At 35.5% G+C, this 22,619-nt stretch overlaps 1 protein-coding gene across 1 annotated transcript in view; it reads left to right on the top strand.

The window, feature by feature from the left end:
* ITGA11 (integrin subunit alpha 11) overlaps positions 1-22,619 on the top strand; it is a 1,670,941-nt gene that overhangs the window by 697,401 nt on the left and 950,921 nt on the right. The window contains exon 5 of the mRNA XM_044077667.1: positions 6,902-7,016. Coding sequence (XP_043933602.1) covers positions 6,902-7,016 — 115 coding nt within the window. The remainder of the gene's footprint in view (positions 1-6,901; positions 7,017-22,619) is intronic.

Genomic DNA, 22,619 nt, shown 5'->3' with positions numbered 1-22,619 from the left:
AGCTAGAAATGGTGAGTTTAGGCCCATGTTTGGTATCAAAAGTACAAACCTCAGAAACTGAACTGGTGAGATATTGCGTAAATTACATTGATCCCCAGGAGTAACAATGACACAAGCACAATCCATGTGCCACAACTGGCACTGCTGACACTTCACCACCAGGAAGCAGTCATCTAATTATGGACACACTGTGATTCCTCAGAATTTCAGGCCAATGCCAATACAGTTCCACCTTTGCAAATGCAGAAAGTAAGAAATTGTTCCTCAAGATCTCATGTTTCCACACACACACACACACACACTTACATAGATTATATATATATATACATATATATATATATATATATATATATATATATATATATATATATATATATATATATAGATATAGATAGATAGATATAGATATATACACAGTCACTGCAAAGGCCCGAGCTTCACTATGTTTTCTGAAATAAAAGCTTATTCTTGTCGTATGTGTTGCTTATGCTGTGTCATAGTATATTCACATGCAGATATAAAATAATTGTTTTACACAACTATTAAAAATAACTTGGGACATATTTTTGTCATAAAATCTCAGAAAATCTGCCATTTTGTTATTATATTTTTTAATCAAGACACAAAAGCCTAAACAGAGGCTGTCCTACACATAGAAGGACAGTAGATGCCCTAAATGCTACTACAATGACAGTAGATGCCCTAAGTGCTACATTACATAATGACTCTGGTCAGTAAAATACAGGTAGATGTCTTTGTACTAAACTAAAAATGAGTGGCATCTCTGGAAATGAAGGAAGGAATGTTTGGATGTCTTTCTAATCTTGTGAAGATATAAATATACAGCACTTTTGGTCTGTTTTTGCTATAAGAGGAAGAATCACCTGAGAGGGTATCATGACAATAATTCTTTAGACATTAAAGTGCTAGAGTTACCTAAGTTTGGAATTTGCTGAAGGTCATTATTTTTGAGCAAAATTAAGCATGAATAAATCCCAAGTCACTGCTGGTTTGATAGAATGGACTAGATAGCACTGACAGTGAGGAGCTTTTGTGACTCCTTAAAAAAACTTTTTTACACATGGAGTGGTGTTCAGCAAGGGCATTTTGGGAAGGGAATTGTAAGGAAATAAAATTATCTGCTGTATTATAGGCTATAACCTACCTTCTACAATCATTATCCTTTACTGTGAACCACAAAGCTGTATAATGGAATATTCTCTTCCTAAATGAATGGTTAAAATCTTCTGAGAGTCAGGAATATCCTTGGCCACTTTGAGGATACTTGCGGCCACTAAGAAAGCAGGCAGCAGCTCTGCCCCAGCAACTTTAAGCTGAACCAATAGGGGGAGACTGTAGACTTCATTTGTTGACTTCACTCAGACCAAGGTCACCCTTTTCTCCTCTGTGAAGGGTGTTACTTTAGATTCACATGAGAGAAGGCTTGATCTTTTCCCTTCATTTTAATTAATTCCCTTTAGGGTTGTGTAACTTTCTGGCTTGAAAAATCAGGGGCTTCCTGAAGGCAGCATTTATGAGATCTACTCTTATTTGAACAGCAAAGGGGGTTCAACCATGAGTGTCAATGCATCACAGTGGCAGATATTGCACCCTGGCAGTGTTGTCTACAGTATCACGTGCTACATAAATCATATAGGAATCAGCTGCTGAAGCACTGTCTAACTGGTATTTGAGCTTGTTTTTAAGCTCACTTTCTGCTGAATGCATAAATTCATTAATAATGCCTCAGGAAAAAATTTAGTTTTCACATTGTAGTTGAATATCATCATAAAGATGATAGAAGATGCAAAAGACTTCTTCCTTAGATGGTCCAGAGCCTGCAATTCCCTATACAGTTGATGATCACCTGAGCTTGAGGAGTTGTAGGCCTTTTCAAAACCATGGCTGAAACAGGAAGGTCTGCTTCATAAGTCTTTTCCCAGTTGAACAATTCTTTTCTGATTTGGAAAATCCTGTCTGCTGTCCTTGATGCCAGTGTCATGAGTGTTTCAATATTTATGCGACCATGACTTTGAAAGTATCCTTAGAAATCTGGGGATACTTGAGACAATTGCTCTAGCACCAGAAAGGTTTGTTACAAAGTCCTATGGGAAAAGAACAGCATCCATAGACAGGTCCCATATATTTCATTGCTTTCCTGAACCTGTGATCATTGGAGATGAAGGATTTGAAGACTTCCTTCAACTAATTTCAAATTATGTTTGATTAGTTCTCCACAGATTCACTGTGGGTATTGTTGTCAGGCATCACTGAAGAGGGGGACAAACCCTTTTTGTGGATGAAGAGACCATAACCGGCACTTTTGAGCAAGAGGAGCTGCTCTACCACAGAAGTGTGAGTCCTACAACTTTGAAAAATAAACTGATTGTAAAAGAACTTAAGCAAATGAAAAACTTCATTTTAGCCATTCAGAACATATCTTCAGAAGGGCTATGCCCCCTGTACCCCAACTAATATGGGGGGATGAGCACCAACATCCCCGGTGCTGAGTATTAATCTGAGACTGCTCTCTTTCTCAAAGTAAAAGTACCACAGACTCGGAATTTATTTGCTCCCCATAGTCACACAAATACAATTTCTGTGTTTCTCACTTTTTGGTTTGTTAGACTTTCAATAGGAATCTATTCTAAAATCATGCTGATGGTATATTTAACACTGTGATGTTACTGCAGTGAATGATAACATTTTAATATGCAATATTTTATTGTGCTAAATTGAACTGGCTTATATTATGATCTTTATATAAACAGACCCCTTAACAGGCCACTCTGCCACCCCACTACAGAAGAATAAATCCCTGACTATGTTGCAGGTGACCAGAGTTTGACTATCACCTTGGGCATGTGTAGGAGCTTGCCTGCTCTCCCATTCTTTGGGGGGGGGGGGGTAAATGGTTGTGACTTACCACATGGGTGGCACCTAGCAGGATCACTGGGTGTCTACTTTGTGGAGCATGGGTGTATGAAGCCCACACTGCCATGTGCAATCACACTGTCAGCTGAGGGGAACCTTTGGAATGCAGCTATAGCTGAACTCAGAAAAGTAGCCACCATACAGAAGGTGAGTGTTCCACCGGGGGAGGGGTATTCTGCCTCACAGGGTAAGCAGGGCTGACCTGCTCCCTACCATGTGTGCAGTGAGCATCTGAGCTCATGGGGATTCCAAGGCATCAACAAATGGTCCACAGGGCTTTCATCAGCCCAGGAATCCCCAGCTCACATGACAGCTGAATGAATGGCCGACTGGATATAGGTAGAGGAGCCATTGGGCCCAGCAGTGTTGGGAATAAGCAGTGAGATGAGCAGCACTGTACTGCATTTCAGGTAGTTTTGTGAAAGCATTGAACACAAATAACATAGTCATGGGGGACTGGAAATGCATCAATCTTTAGTATGAATTTAAACATATCAGTGCAAAAGCATTAACAATGGGTTGCAGACCTAGTTTCTGTCTTTGCTAGATGCAGGTCATCCATCAACTAAAAGACAGCCATTCCTGGGATGATGACTAATAAGAAGTCATAAGTGCTGATCAGTAGCACAGGGGTGGTACAAATAGGTCAGCTTCCTAGTAACTTTGAAATGCTGTTAATTCTTATTTCTCGGACTCCCATTTCATAACTGATGGGACTTTCACAACCATAGAACCAGAAAAAGAAGAGGTTTGTCATGATGCTGACCTGAAAAGGTAACAAATTAATGCATTTTATCTTAAATATAAAATTCCTGCTCTAAGAAACATATCTCACATCTTAACCATTTGTTATAATTTTTCTGGTTAAGATGTCCACTGTCGTGGTAGTGAACTTTGAAAGGGAAGACTCAAATTAGGAGAAGAGCAAAGGTATGTTGTGGAGAGGAATCATTTTTGTTCTTCCTTTCCTCAGCTTGCAGAGTCTTTTTCCACTGCAGGTCAGAATCAATGGTGAGAGAATAAATTACTTCCAGTGAGACTTTGAGGCTTGAAACTTAGAAGTGATCTGACACTGAATGAGAGGTCTAGGAGACTGCTCTAATTTTGCATGGAGCACGTAACTAACTAGTGATTTAGTTTGCCTTACCCTTGTTGCATATTATATGTTAAATGCATAATATGTTATTTATATATATATATATATATATATATATATATATATATATATATATATATATATATATATATATAATGTCACTATTATGTGGTCAAAAACTAATCTGCTTGAATGTTTTGAATGTATTCTTTGCTGAAGATGGTTAAAGCCATTAAACAGAATGCAGTTCAAACCATGTGAGTGGCAGACCAGTATTTTTGTGAGACTACTGAAGACTGAAGATAGGAGAATGTTTCCCCTTTCCTCTGGCATTGTGCTACTTAAGAGATAATATATTTAATTAGAAGGGAGTGTGGGGGGTGCAGATCATCATGGGGGGCGCGGGGGGGGGCTTGCCTCTGTGCAAAAACACTTGTTTTAGTATTTTTCCATGTTTTTGGGAAATCTTTTCTTACAATTTTGTCCAAACAAGTGGACTTTGATAACATTATTCTTTAATGATTCATCATGGGAGAACCAAATATGGTCAAATCTAATTTCAGTTGATATATATTTACTCAGCACAAGTGGGTCGACTTAGCAGATTGTCAATAAGCATGTGGGATTACACAGAACTCGGCAATGGGGAATGTGCCCTTTCCATGATATTGCTCACCTCCCTCAAAAAATTCTGTTTTATTTCATTTACTTATTTATTTTTTGCTTTACTTTGGCATACATAGAGGTTAGTGATAGGTGCATGCATAAAAAGTGTCAACATATGCATTGCCAACATTTTGTGTTTGACATTATTAATGTCACTATATGGTTTTGTTGGTTAAGTAGACCTACATATATATATATATATATATATATATATATATATATATATATATATATATATATGTGTGTGTGTGTGTGTGTGTCAAAGGATTTGTCAAAGCACTCATTCATCAAACAGCAACTAATTGAACATGATTTGATCAGCAGCAAATGAAAACCCAATGTAAAAAACAAAACTCTTCTTTATTTTTGCAGTTGGCAAGCCCCCCTGCACTCTCTCATGTGGGGGGATGTTCCACCCACACCCCCTGCTAACTATATATTCTAAATCTGAGAACACACTACAGTGGGGAAAGGGGAAATACTTCAATCCCACTGTACCATAATCTTGCACAAAACTACTGTCAGCATGTTTGATGAAATAATTTTCAATTGGTCATGCTGGCTTATAGGTAATCCGTATACATACACTATATATATATATATATATATATATATATATATATATATATATATATATATATATATATATATATATATGTATATATAGATATATAGATATATATATATATATATATATATATATATATATATATATATTTATAGACAGAGAGATAGACATATATATATATATATATATATATATATATATATATATATATATATATATATGTGTGTGTGTGTGTGTGTGTGTGTGTGTGTGTGTGTGTGTGTGTGTGTGTGTGTAGGTAAATAGCTTTCCACTGAAGTTGCTTTCAATGACAACTGTGGGCACAAGTACAACTGACTAAAAATCAACTTGTCAAACCATGCCAGCTTTCTCATGCTGAGATCGCAGAACAATCGTGATGAGGGGATTTGCCCTTCCACCACTTTAGTGCAATCTCAAAGTTGGCTTACATATAAGTAGCAGTGGGTGTGAGGAGCAGAGCTTCCTACAATGGGGGTTGCAGGGGGCTTGCCCCCCAGCAAAAATACATTGATTTAATGGTTTATTGCCATCATTTGTGGACTGATGTTTTTTTAGTTCTATCACATGAGGTCAATGAATTATGTTTCTGCATATCGATGAATAGTTATGCTTATTTATACATATATATATATATATATATATATATATATATATATATATATATATATATAGCTATAGATATATAAATGTATATATTTATTTGACATTTGTTGACCGGGAAAGTCTGACTAGGATCCACAGAGCCTGTTTTTAGCAGAGGCCCGGGGAGAAATGCTCCAGATGCATGTCTTTAGAATGTGGGAGGAGTACCCAGAGGAAACCCACACGAATGCACGGAGCACATGCAAACTCTGCACAGAAGACACCCCAGCTGAGAATCAAACCGGAGAACCTCCTTGCTGTGAGGTGACATCGTTAACTGCTGCACCACTGCGCCACCCATATAATATATATATATATATATATATATATATATATATATATATATATATATATAAAGAGAGAGACAGAGATAAATGCATACATATTAAATGTATACTTATGCATGTATGTATATATATATATATATATATATATATATATATATATATATATATATATATATATATATATATATATATTTATGTGTGTATGTATTTTCCCAATCACCCCATTCTGTCTCCCCTTCTCTCTCTCTGTTTCTCTTTGTCCATCCTCAGAGGAGTTTCTCTGAGTTTCATCACTTTTTTCTTACACTTTATGATTTAACAAATATGTATACCTTGGCACTACAACATAAAATATACATTCTAGTTCTTTCTGAGAATCTGTCCCCATGTGGCAGATAAATGAAGCTGAAATACTGTGAAGGTAAAATGAAAGTTGCTCTGAAATGAAAGATACCAAAGAGGTATAGTAACCATGCAAAATCTCACAGAAGTAGAAGTCTTGAAAAAATAAATAAGGTAGTTCATCAGAAAACTGACCAGTGTCTTTCTGTTGATGACATGTATGTGTTTTCACATTGTGCAGTATTCCTCATATTGTGTGTCAGTACAAGAACTTTTTATGGTAAAGTTTAACAAAAATATATCTCTTTAGTCTGTAGTTATTAAGTGTTTTCTGCTTCTTTGTAGGCATGCAGCCCCCTTTGGTCACATGAGTGTGGAAGTTCTTACTACACAACAGGAATGTGCTCTAAAGTGAATACCAATTTTCGATTCTTCAAGCCTGTTGCTCCAGCCCTGGAAAGTATGTTGCTTAAAGCACAATATTCTCCTTGTCTTTAGTAAGCTTTTTGAAGTATCAGTAGAAAGTTTGTGGATTTGTCCTCCAAGTGTAGTTTTGAAAATCGGTAACTTTTGTAATGGAATACAAATGCAGAATTAATACTGAAGCCCTTGGAGCTAAGGTCAGGCTTTTAATTTAGGCCTCCTTTTTCTTCACACATTTTTTTAGTAATGGCAATAAATTCTATATCTTTTTTTTGTAGCAGCAGTTATGATGTAAACAGTGAAATTTCAAAATATGGTTAAAATGCACATATGGTATGAATAAGACCAGTGACCAGTTTAATATTATTATTATTTACCACACTATGCCTCTGTCATCAAGACACTACTGAAATAAGGCCACCTTGATTAAAATAAAGTTAGTAATTCTTTTCATTAAATGTGACTAATCAGTTGTCTTTAGGAAAAGCATATATTGAAAACTACAAAGTGTGTTCATGTTTTATATTAAGTATAGATTAAAAAGTGATGACAGAAATATGAATAATTTTGAAAATGTGTTTAGGCAAATATATTCAACAAGTGTTATCTATCCATTGTAAAACTTTGGAGTTATTCCTGTCCTAGATCCACACCTCTCACCTGTTATGATTTAGGTACAGTGCTATGATTTTGGCCCTCAGATTTAGCTTTGCGCCTCCTGGATTTATTGATGCTCCTCATAAATGTCAGATCTGTTTGTGTGTACAAATCTTCTTCTTCTTCTTCTTCTTTCTGCTTTTAGGGCTTGCTACAGTGGATCACCTGTCCACTCATGATTGGCAGTGGAGTTTTACAGTGTCAAGTTGCCAGACCGGCGCCCAACATACCACAGAAGGCACACACACACACACACACACACACACACACACACACACACACACACACACACACACACACACACACACACACACACTCAAACCTAGGGCCAATTTAGAGTGTCCAGTCTACCTGCAGCATGTCTTTGGGATGTGGGAGGAAACTGGAGCACCCAGAGGAAACTCACGCAACCACAGGGAGGACATGCAGACTCTGCACAGAAGGCACCCCAGCCGAGGATCGAACCGGAGAACCTCTTGCTGTGAGGCGACAATGCTAACCGTGTGTACAAATTTTAATAAGTAAATAAATGCATAAACTAAGTTTATACAAAGTTTCTATTATGGAAAATAAGTGCTTCTCATTGCTATGATTTTTAATATCCACTGCTGATAGTTTTAATGGTCAGAGTTGAGAGGTATGCAAAAACAGATGATATTGTATGCTGCATTTGCAGGTATATGGGGTTAGAAACAGTAAGAACTTGCTCATAGGTCATTGCTTGTTATCATGGGAGTGTGGTATCTTAGCTCTGAACTGAAAAAGGACAGGTATAATTCTACTTAAAAAAGAGGGACTGAGGCAAGAACTGTAAAAATAAACCCTAGGATTCAGAGAGGCTTAGCAAATATGGAAGCCTTATCTCTGAAGGTTTTCATTTAGCTGTAAGCCTTTCCAATTCACAGACTGCTCTGCCATTGGAGTTTTGCCCTCATGGGGGTCTTAGCTTGAACAGTGGTCTCTTGGGCAAAGACTCATGATAATGCAGCAGTCTCGGGAACTGACTGATGTTAATTAGCTATGTGCCATATTTGGAAATGTCTGTGACACCCAATTTGGATGGCCAAGTGATTCAGAGAATCTCTTAGCTGAGAAAAATGTTACTGTATGATGAAGAAGTGAATGCCATCAAAAGATGGCAGTCATGCAGTCACTGTTATGGGAATAGTCGCAGTGCAAATAAGTCCAGAAAAACAATGTGGTATTTATAGTGGAAATGATAAATCAGAAAATTCAGGTGTATGCAATAATCAATATATGGAAAGTTTCTGTTTTGTTTGTTGAAAGATGGGACATTAAGCAAAGAAATGTATTTGATCTGTAAAAAATATTGGAAAATGGGACATGATTGAATAAATTGTGATTAACAAATACAAGTTCAAAAACAAGAACAAATACATAAATATATATATGATATAGAAAAACATGTAGAACGTGAAATTAAAAAAACAGAATATCATACAAGAAGAGAATAAAAAATAATGTATAATGAAAATTACAATAAAGGTGAAGAATTAGTACTAGAAATAAGTGAATAAGATATAAGCTGGAACACAGTGAGAGGAAAAAAGAATTCAATAGGAAGAAGGGTGAAAGAAAAATAAAATTTAAAAGTGTGATTATGAAAGAAAGTAAATAAGATAAGGGGTTAGATGGAAAATACAATACATTCAAAAGAACCTAAAAATATTATCAGTTAATGTTAATAGTATAAAGAATATAAAAAGAAGATTAGGTGTTTTGGAATGATGTATGCTACTTGGTTCGCATATAATTATTTTAGAAGATACAAGAATACTAACAGAAGAAGAAAGGATAAAGATGGAAAAGTTATGGGGTAAAATCATTGTGTGGAATATGGGAAATGATACATGCTCAGGGATTGCTGTGTTATGTGATAAAATAGTTAAAATTTTAGATTATACTATAGTTAAATTAGGTAGAGTAACAGTGTTAGATATGTATAGAATTATTGCAATACATGCACATTACTAAAACAGAAACAGAGGAAATGTTTAATAATCTTAAACTATGTAGTACTAAATATGGAAATAATATTAGAGGGAGGTTTTAACAGTGGTTTAAGAAAAAGAAAGAAAGAAGGGAATGATGTTAAGATGGTATATGAAATAATGAAAAGTGGAATGTTATACAAACAGACACACACACACACACACACACACACACACACACACACACACACACACACACACACACACACACACACACACACACACACACACACACACACACACACACACATATATATATATATATATATATATATATATATATATATATATATATATATATATATATATATATATACACACATATATATATGGGGTACTAAACAATGGACTTAGAAATGAGATTAAAACAGAGCATGACTATTTTGTAATATCTGATAGTTTAAAATTATAAAACAGGAACAAAGGAAACAGGTTTCACCATCTGGCTATGGGTAAAAGTAAAGGAAAAGGACGGACATATAAGGTTAGGCAAATGTATTAAAAGACTGAACAAGAAAGATTTAGATGAAGAAGATTAAAAGGAAATTAATCAATTATGGAAAGATTGTGTAGAAATGAGAATATGAAAACTGTACTGATTGGTGAATAAGTTTAAAGAAATATATAAAAATATTTCTTAAAATGTCAACAGATGAGAAGTAGGAAAAAAAGCAAAAATATAAGTTATTAAGACAGACATTATTTAGAAAGGCATTAGGAAATAATATAAACTTTTATGAAAAGGAGAAAGAAATATATGAAATGAACCATGAGAAGATTAAGAATATGTTATACAAGCAAAGGTATTTTCTACAAGGGAAAAAATATGTGGCTCAGTATTTTAGTAGGATAGTGATAGAAAATGAAAAAATAATAAGGGAGTTGGAAAATAATGAAGGAAAAGGAGTGAATACAGAAGAAAAACTATTTGAGGTAATAAAGCAGTATATAAAAATAAATTTAGAAAAAGAGAGATACAAGAGAAGCAAATGTGGAAAGTAAATCATTTAAGTAAAGAAGAGAATGAGATTATGGAGAAAAATATAAATACAGAAGAGTTCAATAACATTTTAAAAGATGTGGATTTGGAGAAAGCTACAGGAAATAATTGAATTGAGTATTATATGTATTATAATATGAAAGAATAGCAAAAAGTATATTTTCTGAAAGTATTGAATGAATGGTTAGAAAAAGGGAGAGTAAAAAAAGAAATCTGTACAGGGGCCATGAAATTTATATAGAAAAAAGGAAAAGAAGCTATTTGAAATTGGAGATCAATAGTATTAAAAATATGGATTACAAAATATTTATGAGAATAATAGGGAGAAGATTAGGAAAAGATCTGGATAGATTAATGGAGTCTATGATTTTTGGAAAAAAAGGGAAAGAAAGTCAAGATTTATTATGGATATTAGAAGAGGTGATAGATAATATTATAAATAAAAAGGTGGAAACTAAAATAATGGTGGAAGATGTGAGTAAAACATTTGACAGAATACAATAGAGGAATTATGAAATATATTAAGAGATTATAATGTAAGTCATAAAGTAATAAAAGTTATAACATCAGTATATGAGAATGAAAATGTAAAATAATAATATTAAATTGATAGTTAAGTGAAGAAGTAAGAATAGAGTGTGGGATAAGACAGGGTTGTCCAGCAAGCGGTATTTTATTTGCATTAGTTAAGAATGTGATTGTAAATGAAATGAATAGAGAATTGACAATGGCAAGGTATAGGATGATAGACGGAATATATATCCCAATTATTCTTACTTATGCAGATTATATAGTTTTAATTACTAAGAATAAGAAATGGATGGAACAAGGAATTAGAAAAGTAAATAAGTATTTCACTGTGCTTGGCTTAAGTATTAATAAAGACAAAATTAAAGGAAATGGATTTTTGGGTGAATTGGAATGTATTCACTTTAATGATGAAGAGATATATATTTTGGGAATAACATTTGGGATAAACATGAAGAGAGAAATACAATGGGAGAGACATATACAAAGGCTGAAAGAAATATGTATATTTTGGAGAACATATAGACTGTCATATAAGAAAAAGTATATTTAATAAATTGTATTTTTCAGGTAGGATAGTCTATTTAGCAAGTATATATATATATATATATATATATATATATATATATATATATATATATATATATAATTCCATCTAATTATGAGAAAGAATTGTTGTTGATTATATTTTCATTTATATGGTGATCAAGGCTAAGTCCTGTAAGGACAGGAATTTTGTATGTCAAGGAAGAAGAAGGAGGACTAGGGTTAATCAGTCCTATAGTTCACACAACTTCTTTGAATCTGTATAAAATGTTGATAGAATTAAAAGATGAAAATAGGAATATAGTAAATTATATAATGAAACTGACATAAAGATGTTTGGGAAAGATTAAGATATGGGAAAAGTTGGAAGAACAATGTAAATGATGATATTAAAGAATATTGGAATAAGGTATTATTATGGAAACTGAAAATACAAAATGTAGAAAAACAGAAAAGAATGGTACTTAAATATAATGAATGAACACTATTATATTTATCCCTGGAGATATTTAGAAAATGAAAAAAAGAAATGCAATTAAAACAAGGTTTATATGGAGTAAAACAATGTATGAATGTAAAGATTTCATGTGGAGATTAACAATAGGTAAATTGCTTGATAAAGCAAATATGCCTTATAAAAGGATTCAAGAGAGGATATGCAATTATTGTGGGGAAATTGAGACAATGGAATATTTTTTTGAATTGTGTAAGAGAGATAAAATTGTTTTAGGAATGATGTGAAATTAATATATTGGATAATAAACTGTAAATTATATAAATATGAATATGATAGAATATGGGTACTATGGTAACAAAAGGAAAAAGGAGGTGAAGGAAATTGATAGAAATCTGTTTCACATTTTATAGGTGATTTGGAATGAAACACTGAATGAAATAAAATATAATGGGAAATGGGTATTATCTGAAATTTTGAAGAAGGTACATATTTGGAAAAAAAGAGTGGGGGGGATAATTGAAATAGATGGTCTATTATGTTGTAATGTAAGATGCAATCAACTGTAAATAATGTATATAATCTATATAATGTAAATAGTGTATATACGTTGTTATATTTAAAAAAGAATCCCTACTCTTTTCGATTAAGTGCAGTGGGATCTCTTACATCTGATTGACTACCAACTCAAGCAGATAGGGTCTTGGTTTAAAGTCTCATCTATAGGATATGCTGCACTGCAATGCCAGCAATCAGTCTACCTAGTATGGGAATAGAACATACGGCTTTCTGCATTAAAAGCAAGTATGCAAATTATGTCACTAGGACTGCAGTGCTTCATTCTGTATGATGATCTTTCATTGAAGTGATGCCAGCAAGCCTAATAGTGCCTGTCCACTCTGCTCTTTTTAAGCTGCATGAGATATTGGAGATTACTTAGATAAATATGATAGCTTCTTATCATAGTGGACTCTTGCATGCCATGCATTAACTATGTTTTGTGCCTTTAGCAACCCACCCTGTATGTGGGAGATGTGGGAATAGAGAAGATATGCAGAGTTTTTTTTCTTCTTTTTTAATGGCTGATTGCGATACTGTTACTGCACTGAAACTATTTGCTTTATAGTAAATGCACTTGAAACTAGTTATTTAGATTATCTGTAACTGTATTATACTTTCTGCACCGGCATCCATTCAGTTAGACTTATCATTTGCTCATTGTCTTACTAGTTAGGCAGACATCATTTAGCCTTCTGCATAAAGCTATTTGATTTGTTGTTCCCGATAACTTTATTGATCCTACATTTTATTGTCACTTTTACATTTTTTGCACTTGTGAATGCTGCAGTAGTCACATCTTAAATTCTTGTATCCTTTATCCATCATATCACCTTTTTCTAGACAAGTCAGTTATTCCCCTCTCATACCACGGGTATGTTATCAACATATCCTGTTTTGCTATATCCCTTCATCTATTAGTTCACACAGCGACATACCTGCCATCTCCCTTCCCCCCACAGTCAGTACACCAAATTGTAAATGTCATAAGATGCAGACTCCAAGTCCTTGTGTCCCAATCCAATATACTGTTTTAGTAATAGGTGACTGTGTTGTCAAGTATACAGACACCACCCTCATCAGGCAGTATGTGACTGATAGAATGACAGTTTGGTGTCTTTCTGGAGCTCGGGATGTAACGAGGGGTCTTAGGTCCTACATCCCAGACAAATACAATTATGACTTGACAGTGGCCCATGTGAGGATGAATTACCTTAGGTGCTATAACAAAAAAGACATACAGAATGATATAATCATGCTTGATATGTATGTGTCTGATGCAGGAAACACACTTGCCTTGAGTGGTATTTTGCCATCACCCACAATTATGCTGAGATTCAAAGCTAGTGTCATTGTAGGGGGATCCAGTATATGTTAGCTTGGGATGAGATGGATAACATACCTTCCTGCTTTGCCAGGGATGGTCTGCACCTCTCTTACCAAGGCTTTCACATTATAGCTAACCCTTTGTTACCCCACAGTGTCTTTTTAAGGCAGACTCCACTTGATGGACTTTCAAACCTAATAAATTTTAGTATGGAGCACATTAATATGGCTCTACTCAAAGCCAAGAGTCTTAAAAAATGCCTGAACTTGAAGTTCTCCTGCAACTCGAACATATTTGTATATATGAGTAGCTACAGAGACATTGTTACAGAGCACTGAAAGTACTCCTTCAATTTAAAAGTATAGTGCCTATCTTGTTTTTATATCTACAATTGTAGAGGAGTACCAGCATTTTTTAAAGATATCATTACCTCCCCAAAAATTCTTTGGGACACCACTTTTGAACATCTAGATGGCAAAATGCAGTTTTGCCCCAGGATGGCAAAAAGAATCTCCAGTCAGGAGCAGTTGTCTTTGAACAATTTAGTTTAACAATTAAAGTTTAATTATTTTGAGTTTGCTACCTCCTAGTATTCTAATAGCAAAGGTTTGCTAGCATTAACCTTCATAGCAGTATCGTGTTTTTCCCCCACACCCCCCTACTTTTATATACCAACTCAGGGATCACACCACAGTGGAGTAAATGGCAAAATCCCGACAATGGCCCAGAGATATTTTTCCCTGGGAAAAAAATCGCTGTTCTGGCCATTCAACATTCTGTCGGTTTGGTTTTTCCATGTCGATGTAAGAACGATCTTTCTTTTGAAGTTTCGATGTTACAGTATAGACCCTTTCCATATTAGCCACTATGTGAATTTGATCCAGCATGTATGACTACTGGAAATTTGATCAACTTTAAACATTTTGTTTAAATAAATAATGAATCTTTGGTATTTCTAACTTCCAAAAATTGTTCAATTTCTCTCTCTCTTTCTTTATTTGCTACTGTGTAGCTTACTTACTATACAGGCTTTGAGAGACAAATGTCCCACCTTCATTTGCTTTTGATATTTACTATTGGTGCAATTGTATCCCATATTTTGAGCATTACTATATAATTTGTCAGTGTTTCACATATTATTACTAATCTGTATGTGCTGTACAATGTTCCCTACTTTGCAAGGCGGTGATTGAAATGAGCTCTTTGAGATCAGCATGTCACCAAACAAGTAAATAGAACTAGAATGAAGTCACCTTGCTTATAGATTGAGACTGCTCACCACCCGTGTGTCATACCTTTACCCTATTCTTAGACCTCATAAGCAAATTCAGATAGAAGAAGATTGTATACACCTCCACCAGGATCCAAGAAGCTAAAAGGGTGGTGCAAGTACAGGGCCAACCATCACAGATGCATCATAGTTGTACAGAGCCTAGAACCAATAGCACACTTATTAGCTGAGATAATTTAAAGTCCTAAACAAAACCCGAGTGAAAATAAAGCAGGTGTTCAATGTTTATTTCTTCTAACAATAGCAAACTTATGTTAAGAATGCCAGCTATACAACAGAGATGTAGAACACTTCAGTATTTAAATAATGGACTATAAGTCATAGCAAACTACAACAGAAACAATGCAGGTCATTGTAATCATATTACAGATTTCAAGATGAAGAAAAGCATGCAACTGAACATATATGCAAATCCAGAAGAGGCTTACAAAGTTCTACTAGGAAACTTCAAAGTTCCAAGAAAATATAGGAATGGTCAATCAGTGTCAATCCACATGCCCAGAGAAAGCAACTCGGTCCATCACATATACATAAGATCCAGAGGAGGATCAAGGTCAAATGTGGCCCTAGACAGGGAAATAGATCAGCCCCCCCCCACAGCAACTCCTGTTGTGGCAACCACCTACCCCCCCCCCCCACAGCAGCCCCCTTCCCAGCCTTTCCAGTGTTCCATTACTTTACTATTTCTTCCAATTTACCATAAACACTATTCAAAACTATTAGCGTGCATACTGCTTTATTTACTTCTACAATGACTACAGATACTGAAATAAAATAGCACAAACACTAACAGCCATTTTCTAAGCAAATAATACAATGAAAACAGAGAGCATGGGCAGTGAAATTCTCTGAATTTGAAACTCATTTTCATTGAAATGGCATGAAAACCCACATTCAAAGAAAATGCATCTGGCCAGTGGAGGATTAAGTTTACCTTTGGGCTGTTTTCAAACCATAGACTACTTGCACAGATCTTTAGGGACATGCATACATGTATGTGTTCACACTTCTGATCATATTAAATTATATGCCTTGTATAATACAGCACCACTTGTTAGAATATGTTTTAAATTTGTAGTTTTGAACATTCTTCCAGTAAGCAATGAAACAAAATGTATGAATCAATAATGACAAAACTACCCATTTCAGAACATTTCAACCATAAAAAGCCACTCAGACATCATTACAGTCCACCAATATCAGTCAATAAGCACAGTGTCTGCAGAAGTAAAAGTCATCCAAGTAATTCCACACTAAAGAGATCTGTAACTAATGAAGAGGTTGCTACTGGCAAACAAATTTACATTTCAATGATTCATCTACAAGTTCAGTGCCTGCTGACCTTGAAGAATTAATTGCCTATGTAACATTAAAAAAAAATGGTGAGCTGGTAATATTGCAATAGGGAATGACTGACAAACCGACAAGTTCATAGTTACTAGGCATGTCATGCAAAAGAGGACACATTTAGGAGTGCACAACCCCTATTCCCCCTTAAACTGCACCAAATAATCAGCGGTCGAAAGGGCACTGCAATACCAGCACTCCATCCACATGGTGTGGAGTAGAATCCGTATCCTTCTTCACCAAAGGCAAGTATGCTACTAACACTGCTTTCAAATTCTGCAGCACAAACAGTGACTGCCATTTGCTAAACAAAACAGTTTGTTGCACATTGAAAAACAGACTTAGCATGAGCAACATTAAAAGTCTCTTCCCCTTAAAACTCACAACTCCATGAAACTTCACTGAAACTCCTAATCCCTTGAAAGTGCACTGAAACTGAAACTCACAATTTCGTCAGCAGTCTGGTAGTTGGTGCAGAGGATTCAGGCTCTTGTCTCCTGTAACCAAATTACAGGGTCGATCCTGATCAAGTTAATTGACTAACCTGCCCTCCCCAAATCTGGGGCATTAAATACCATACCTCTATACTTCTCACCCTCTTAGCACAAGAAATCTGGACAAAGCCAAAAATAATGGGGGACAAAGTCCAAAAAAAGGACAAATTTCAAATGGTGCACTTATAGACTTAGAAAGTTGCTAGAATAATATGATTTGCCTTGCCATGCATTTTCCGAATGAAGTCTGAAACTCAAATGTATGACATTATTTAGTTATTTCAATCCTCAGTGATTTGCCAGAAAACCACAAAGTTTATGAGGAATAGGGCAAAAATCTGAGGCAAAAATCTGTAGAGTTGAGAGGTATGTATACCTCTCAACCTCTTAGTGCAAGAAATAATAAAGCACAGACATGGTTTTAATATACTACAAGTTCTCCTAACATCAAATATTTACATTTTTATCACATTTAACCTAATCATCACACTGTTTATTTAGACTTCACTTGGCTGTTGTCAAGACACAAATAACAAGCTCATCAGGTAAATATAACTGGGTTGTGGAGAAAGCAAGTCCATGACAAAAACACAAACACTGACAGAAACAGCACTACAAGCATGGCATACTCCATACTCCACACCCCTCCCTGTATTAAGTCATATGTGACAGAGTTGGGATGCAGTTATAGTTTCTAAGCTCCTCAACTGCACCTCATTAAGAGGAACATTCCTCATTTCTCATCTTAAAAATTATATGTTCCATGTTGTTGCACACGGAGTGGGGTTGGCAGTAATTCATTGCTAAACGTTTTTTTATCCCTGATAAATAATATGGAATAATACTGAGTCATAATAATTTGTTGAAAGAGCTCTTTGAGTAAAAAGGAATTATTTTGTACCAAAGCCCCATGTCAATTGAAATATAAGCACGGCCTTGTGTTAAATGAAGGAGTTAGTTATTCTTTTATGGAGCAGAAGCCTTTGAGCACTTACACACACACACACACACACACACACACACACACACACACACACACACACACACACACACACACACACACACACACACATAGAAATTCCGCATGTAAGTGTGGAATGCGTATATTACTAAAATGAATGTTTAAGCCTCCTAGATAGATTGGCTCTCCCAGCTACAGGGTCCTAGGTGACTGCCTATGTTGCCTACTGCTGGATCTGGTTCTTGTAAGATCAAAAAATGGCAGTGCGCCTACAGAATACTTTGGTTAGGTAATTCACACTCCTTCAAGAAATGAAAGGCATCTGGCACTGTAAAGCTGCATTGGTGACACCTACTTAATACATTGAGTCAGGGAGCAACAGAACCGGGAACTACAGTATAAAATTCAGTCAGAATAACACACTCAATGGTCAATGCAAGGAGAACTGATCACCAGAATATTTTTAAACACATCTTTATTAGAAATTAAAATGAACAATAATCATATTTATGCCAAAAAACAAGCATATCAATGTTTGCACATAAAACTTATCCAAACAATATAGAAAATACTCCTTTATTCCAGCCATATCTAAAACACTGAATTTCCATTTTTTTAATTTGTAACACAGTATAATGCAATTATTGAGCTGTCATATATGATAGAAATCACACATGTGATCCAAAAGAATACTGTTGCTGTTGTTCTAAAATCCTTCATAATGAGAATAGTCAAAATGTGATGCCCTTATAATCAGGTAAATGTAACTTAAATGACCATCTGATGCACTCTTTGATCTTTACTCAGAAAATTCTGATCAAATGTCACCAAACCTATGTGCAGGTGATTAGCATTTTCTAAAATACAATGTCAATATTTGGTATTTTAGCCTATCTGTTTTTTATAAAGTTGAGTTACAGTATAAAGCATTTTACATAAGCAAACTCTACTGTATTGAATTAACTTGAAGTAAGTAAACCACTCCTTAGGTACTAACCAATCTTCCACTATATTTTTCCATTTACCCTGCATTTCATTCATCATTGTATTTTGGTTTTCCATGCAAGCTTTATTTTCTGCTATTTTCCATTTGTTAACAGGTATGCTTAAGCTTGCAATTACAAATAACAATACTGCTCTTGTTCACAGTGCAATAAACTCTGGTTTCTAGGATCCAGTTATAATTGTTCAAGTCCTTCAACTAATCACAGAAAATTGATCTCAGGTGTAGGTACTGCAAAAAATGAAAAGTTTGATTACAATAAATCTTATATAAATTAAAATGTACTGCATTCTAAATATTTTTGCTGAATAATATGTGTGCCCTTATCCAATTTTCCCACTCTAATGCGTTGTGTAATAAAGGAGTGTTCCATAGAAATGAAATAACTTTTACTATGGGCTATTGTATTCTACTAATCTCAAGTCCTATATTCAAAACAGAATTTAATACAACCTGGGCCTCAGAATCTGCACAAAGTAAAGGCCTTATGCTGATTAAGGATCTCACAGAAATTTCTGTTGTTAATCAAATAGACTTCCATTGAGCAGGAGTTCTGAGAAAACAACAGCCACTTAAGCTGTAGCATAAAGTTGTAGATTAGGGAAACTAAAGCTCCGATGGCTCCCTATTGAAATGTTGGCACTCCAAATGCTGAGTGCTGACTCTCAGTGGGGGGGGTTAAGTGCAGGAGAACAGTGAATCTCAAGCATTGCTCTTTTAAACATCTTTTTTGCAGGGGGGGCAAGGCACTAGGGGGGGGCAAGGCACTAAGTCCAAGATTGCCATACCTCAGAGAAAAGGGAATAACCTGAGAAATGGCCATCTCAGACTTAACATATATATTCAGTCATTCAGTCACCATTTCGGAAATCACTGTAGAGGGTCCAGATGTTTTATACAGTTACTGGCTTCAATTCTTCCTGGAAAGGAAAAGCCTCAAATACATAACTAAAATGCTGGCACTGCTCTCACAAATGAACACAGCCTGTGAGTACCACACACCTCCACAACACTCCATGAAAGTTCCCAGTAAACTATCTTAAGCTAAGGCTGTAAAAAGTCACTGCCTAAGCCTTTAAAATCCAATAAGACTAGGACAGTGTAAATAAAATACTACAAAGTCACAAGGAAGTATTTCATCCCAAATCTAGTATACCAACACATTCCACAAAAACACATTTACTTGTGATTGATGACTCCATAGTGAGGCAGACAAAATCTATTCTCATGAGACTGGACAGAAATGGGATCACTTAAGGTTGCTTTTAGGTGCCAAGATCTCTGATGCATCAAGAGCCTAAGACCATAAGCCAGACAATTATGACTGTGGCATGGTAGTGGTCCATATGAGTGTAAACATTTTGGCACACCAGACTCAGAAGGATAGGCAAAGAGACATGTCTGAGCTCTTCATACATGTCACAAGTGCAGAAAAAAGAGTCTAAGAATGATGCCAAAGTATAAAGAAAAGATGATTGGCTTCAAAAATTGGCTAAATCAGTGATGTTATTTGAGAGGACTCCAGTATGTATCTACTTGGGATGAGAATGCTGCACAGCCTAATTGTTTCACCAACTTGTACACCTTGTTCCAAGGGTTCTGCATACTGGAAAACTCCTTTGCTATCATCATAGTGCCTTTTTTAGGCAGAGTTCAGATAATGGACCTCCAACATAACTGACAAAATACATCATAACAGAAGACCACATCAAAGTAGCTCTGCTCAATGCTAGACGTCTGAGCAGCAAATTGTAAGACTTTGAGGCCCTCATGCACTTGGAGCACATGTGTGTGTGTGTGTGTGTGTGTGTGTGTGTGTGTGTGTGTGTGTGTGTGTGTCTTTTATGAACAATATAAAGTATGAAACTCCATTGACTGCCATTACTGACTGTAATCCTTAATAATTTATTAGAAAATCAGAAGTTTTACAAAGGCATGGCAAAAATATGAGGCAAAAATCAGGGACATTCTCTAAAATTGATAACAATTGACAGGTATGCTTATTGTCATTTTTAAGATTTTTAATTTGCTGGATATAAGATTTTATTGCTATATCTCATCCTTTAAGCCTACATTTTTTCTTTGGTTTAAATGCTGTTGAATATTGTCACTTTTCCTGCTGTTGTAAGACCACAAGAATAGTATTCAAATCTGTGCTACAAATGAGCAGCAGCAGTTTATCCAATTGAAGGCAGTCACCTAATATGGAGAAGAAAACAGTCTGCACAGTCAGAGAAGAAAAAGTGCAGTGCAGGCAAACAGTATATTCAGAATTGCATTTGAATTCAAATCCAAGTTCTCCCCATACTTCATTGCTGTACAGCATATATCCAGTAAGAGAGACATGCCTGGTAGGAGCTCTTGAAAATCAGTACCTGGACAACTCCCTACCATTTCTTGTCAACTCTGAGGAATTTATTCTGTTCAATGAAATGTTAAGTTCAGTTAACCAGGTGACAGAAATTAAACTACTGCTCCAAATTACAAAGAACACCCAACAGCTGCAATCAGATGTGTGTAAAGCAAAATGTCTTCCAGATCATGAAAAATGCATAAAAGGGTGCATAAAAATGCACAAAATACTGAAAATACAAACAACAGTGTCAGAAATTATCCTTTAAACAAACAGTTAAGGACACAAGCTGTGACAGCCAATCACTGCTATATTGAGTGCTCATCCATTACCTAACCAACTGGCATCTTAACTGGTTAAAAGCTAGAAAAAAAAATACATATACCCTATGGAGTAGTTCCAAAGAAAGTACTGTGAACAGTATAGTGTATGCAGTTTCATTGCTGGATCTTCTATTTATCTGTGTATCTTCCAGAAATTACATCCATGAAGCAAACATGAGTCTGTACATATGGTGACAGCTCAGCTATGTGGTATACAAAGATTAAGCCCTGCCTACACCCCACATGACCTGTGTTTTATTAGCTGCATGGAAAGATGAAAAAGCTGAAAATGCTGGGTAAAGATGGTATAGGTGAACAGGTGATGAAAGTTCACCCATCCTGAGGAGGGAGAAGTGCTTAAGTCTGCTGCTGTGCTTAGCATGCAGGATTGCAAAGGTAGAACATACAATACCATTGGGCAGGGTGATGTTGCAATGTACAATGCCAGGGGGACTGCTATGTTTGTATGATGAATGCATGCATGCATGCATCTCCATAGATAGCACCTTTAGTACATCATAGCTGACAGAGAGAAAGAGGTCAGGCCAGAGTGTTTTGGATACCCCATATGTTTTGATAGCTCATTTCTGGCATCTGACTCTTACCTCTCTGGGCAATGAAATAGCGTAATCTTTCACTCTGAACAGGGAACAAAGCCACCATGGGGGGGTCTTGCCTTGGTTGGGAATGAATGTGTCAGGCTTTTGCCAAGGAAAAGAGGTAAAGGGTCTACAGTGTCCTATGACTAGAATGTGATGAGATATGGCTCTAAAAACTGTAAAGGAG

This window comes from Protopterus annectens, chromosome 7.part0 (assembly GCF_019279795.1).
Source record: "Protopterus annectens isolate FY-2018-M chromosome 7.part0, PAN1.0, whole genome shotgun sequence".
Taxonomy (NCBI): domain Eukaryota; kingdom Metazoa; phylum Chordata; order Ceratodontiformes; family Protopteridae; genus Protopterus; species Protopterus annectens.
This window is presented reverse-complemented; position numbering and strand designations above follow the sequence as displayed.